The sequence below is a fragment of the Coptis chinensis genome, chromosome 8, assembly GCF_015680905.1.
Source record: "Coptis chinensis isolate HL-2020 chromosome 8, ASM1568090v1, whole genome shotgun sequence".
NCBI lineage: Eukaryota > Viridiplantae > Streptophyta > Magnoliopsida > Ranunculales > Ranunculaceae > Coptis > Coptis chinensis.
In genome coordinates this window covers 79,741,911-79,743,005 of record NC_141463.1, presented here as the reverse complement: position 1 = coordinate 79,743,005, position 1,095 = coordinate 79,741,911, and the positions used below count along the sequence as shown (strand labels likewise).

The 1,095-nt window shown below is 36.3% G+C and overlaps 1 protein-coding gene across 1 annotated transcript; it reads right to left on the bottom strand.

Moving 5' to 3' along the window:
- Positions 1-238: 238 nt before the first annotated feature.
- Positions 239-675, bottom strand: LOC147483351 (ran-binding protein 1 homolog b-like). The gene is made up of 2 exons (XM_086579540.1): positions 481-675; positions 239-352 (listed from the first exon to the last, which is right to left on the bottom strand). The coding sequence occupies exons 1-2, from the start codon at positions 673-675 to the stop codon at positions 239-241; spliced, it is 309 nt and encodes a 102-aa protein (XP_086435666.1).
- Positions 676-1,095: the final 420 nt, after the last annotated feature.

Below are 1,095 nucleotides of genomic sequence, written 5' to 3'. Positions count from 1 at the left end.
TTCTAAAACAGGCTTCCTAACCCAATTTCTTGTAACGATAGCATGATACTATTACAAGGTTGATATCAAGAATTGTTACACTCATGCGGTTGTTTATTCTAAAATTCAAAACAACAATCTATAAAACCTAACAATAATTGAAATCAAATTTAGCCCCAAGTAAAAACAAATTTTTTTTCCGATAATACAAGTAAAAACATTGAGACATCTCTGTTATAAACAATTTCTTTTAAAGCAGTTAATACTCACCCCGCTTAGATAAGAACATCATAAGAAAAAGTGCCTCCTTTGAGTCCCCGCTAGAAAAATCAGTTACATCCCATACACAGGAATTATCGTCTCCTTCGTCTTCCTGCACCATCATTTCTAAAAAAAACTAAACAAAAGCAGAGCATAATAGAGTGAAGTCAAATACGGCGAGCACAATTTTTTACTTGGATGATTCACGCAGATCTTGAGCATCTCAGGTTATCTCATAACCAATCGAACTTTTCCAGACATTTTGTGCTTCAATAGATTCAAGGTATCAAGACCACATAATTCGTCAAAAATGTATGTACCACTATGATCGTATTCCCAACAACCCAATCGTTGGGGTACCAATACACGATCATCCTTGCCCACTAGTATGGCATACATGTGTTGCCCACTAGTGTGGCCTATTTGTGTTGCCATTTTTGTAGCAGCTTAAGCTACCCTACTTGTGCAGCGTACTTATGTGGCAACTTAAGTTGCCCTCTTTCGTGGCAGCTCGATATATATAGCAGGTTTCGGTCTATATAGTATATAGAAATATGGTAAGATATTGTTCTATAAACAATAAGGGAAATATTCTGACTATTAATGAAACTATATTCCTTAGGCAATAAGGAATCATTCACATATAAATACCCCTTCTCATCTCACCAAAGAACTACGCACATGGAGACTTAATTATGGAAAACACTCTGGATAACTAGGCAACCACAAGGTTCAGTCTCTCCTATATTACAGTCAACACCCTTATGACTTCATTAGTGTGTTTAGGTGAATTATTGCCCAAACATAATTGGCGCCGTCTATAGTCCTTATAAACGAGACATCTTCCATGATTTC

Coding starts and splice junctions, on each gene's coding strand:
- LOC147483351 (XM_086579540.1), bottom strand. CDS start 675: ATGGCAACACAAATAGGCCACACTAGTGGGCAACACATGTATGCCATA. Junction 353..480: donor TGTCTGGAAAAGTTCGATTG/GTTATGAGATAA, acceptor ATGATGGTGCAG/GAAGACGAAGGAGACGATAA.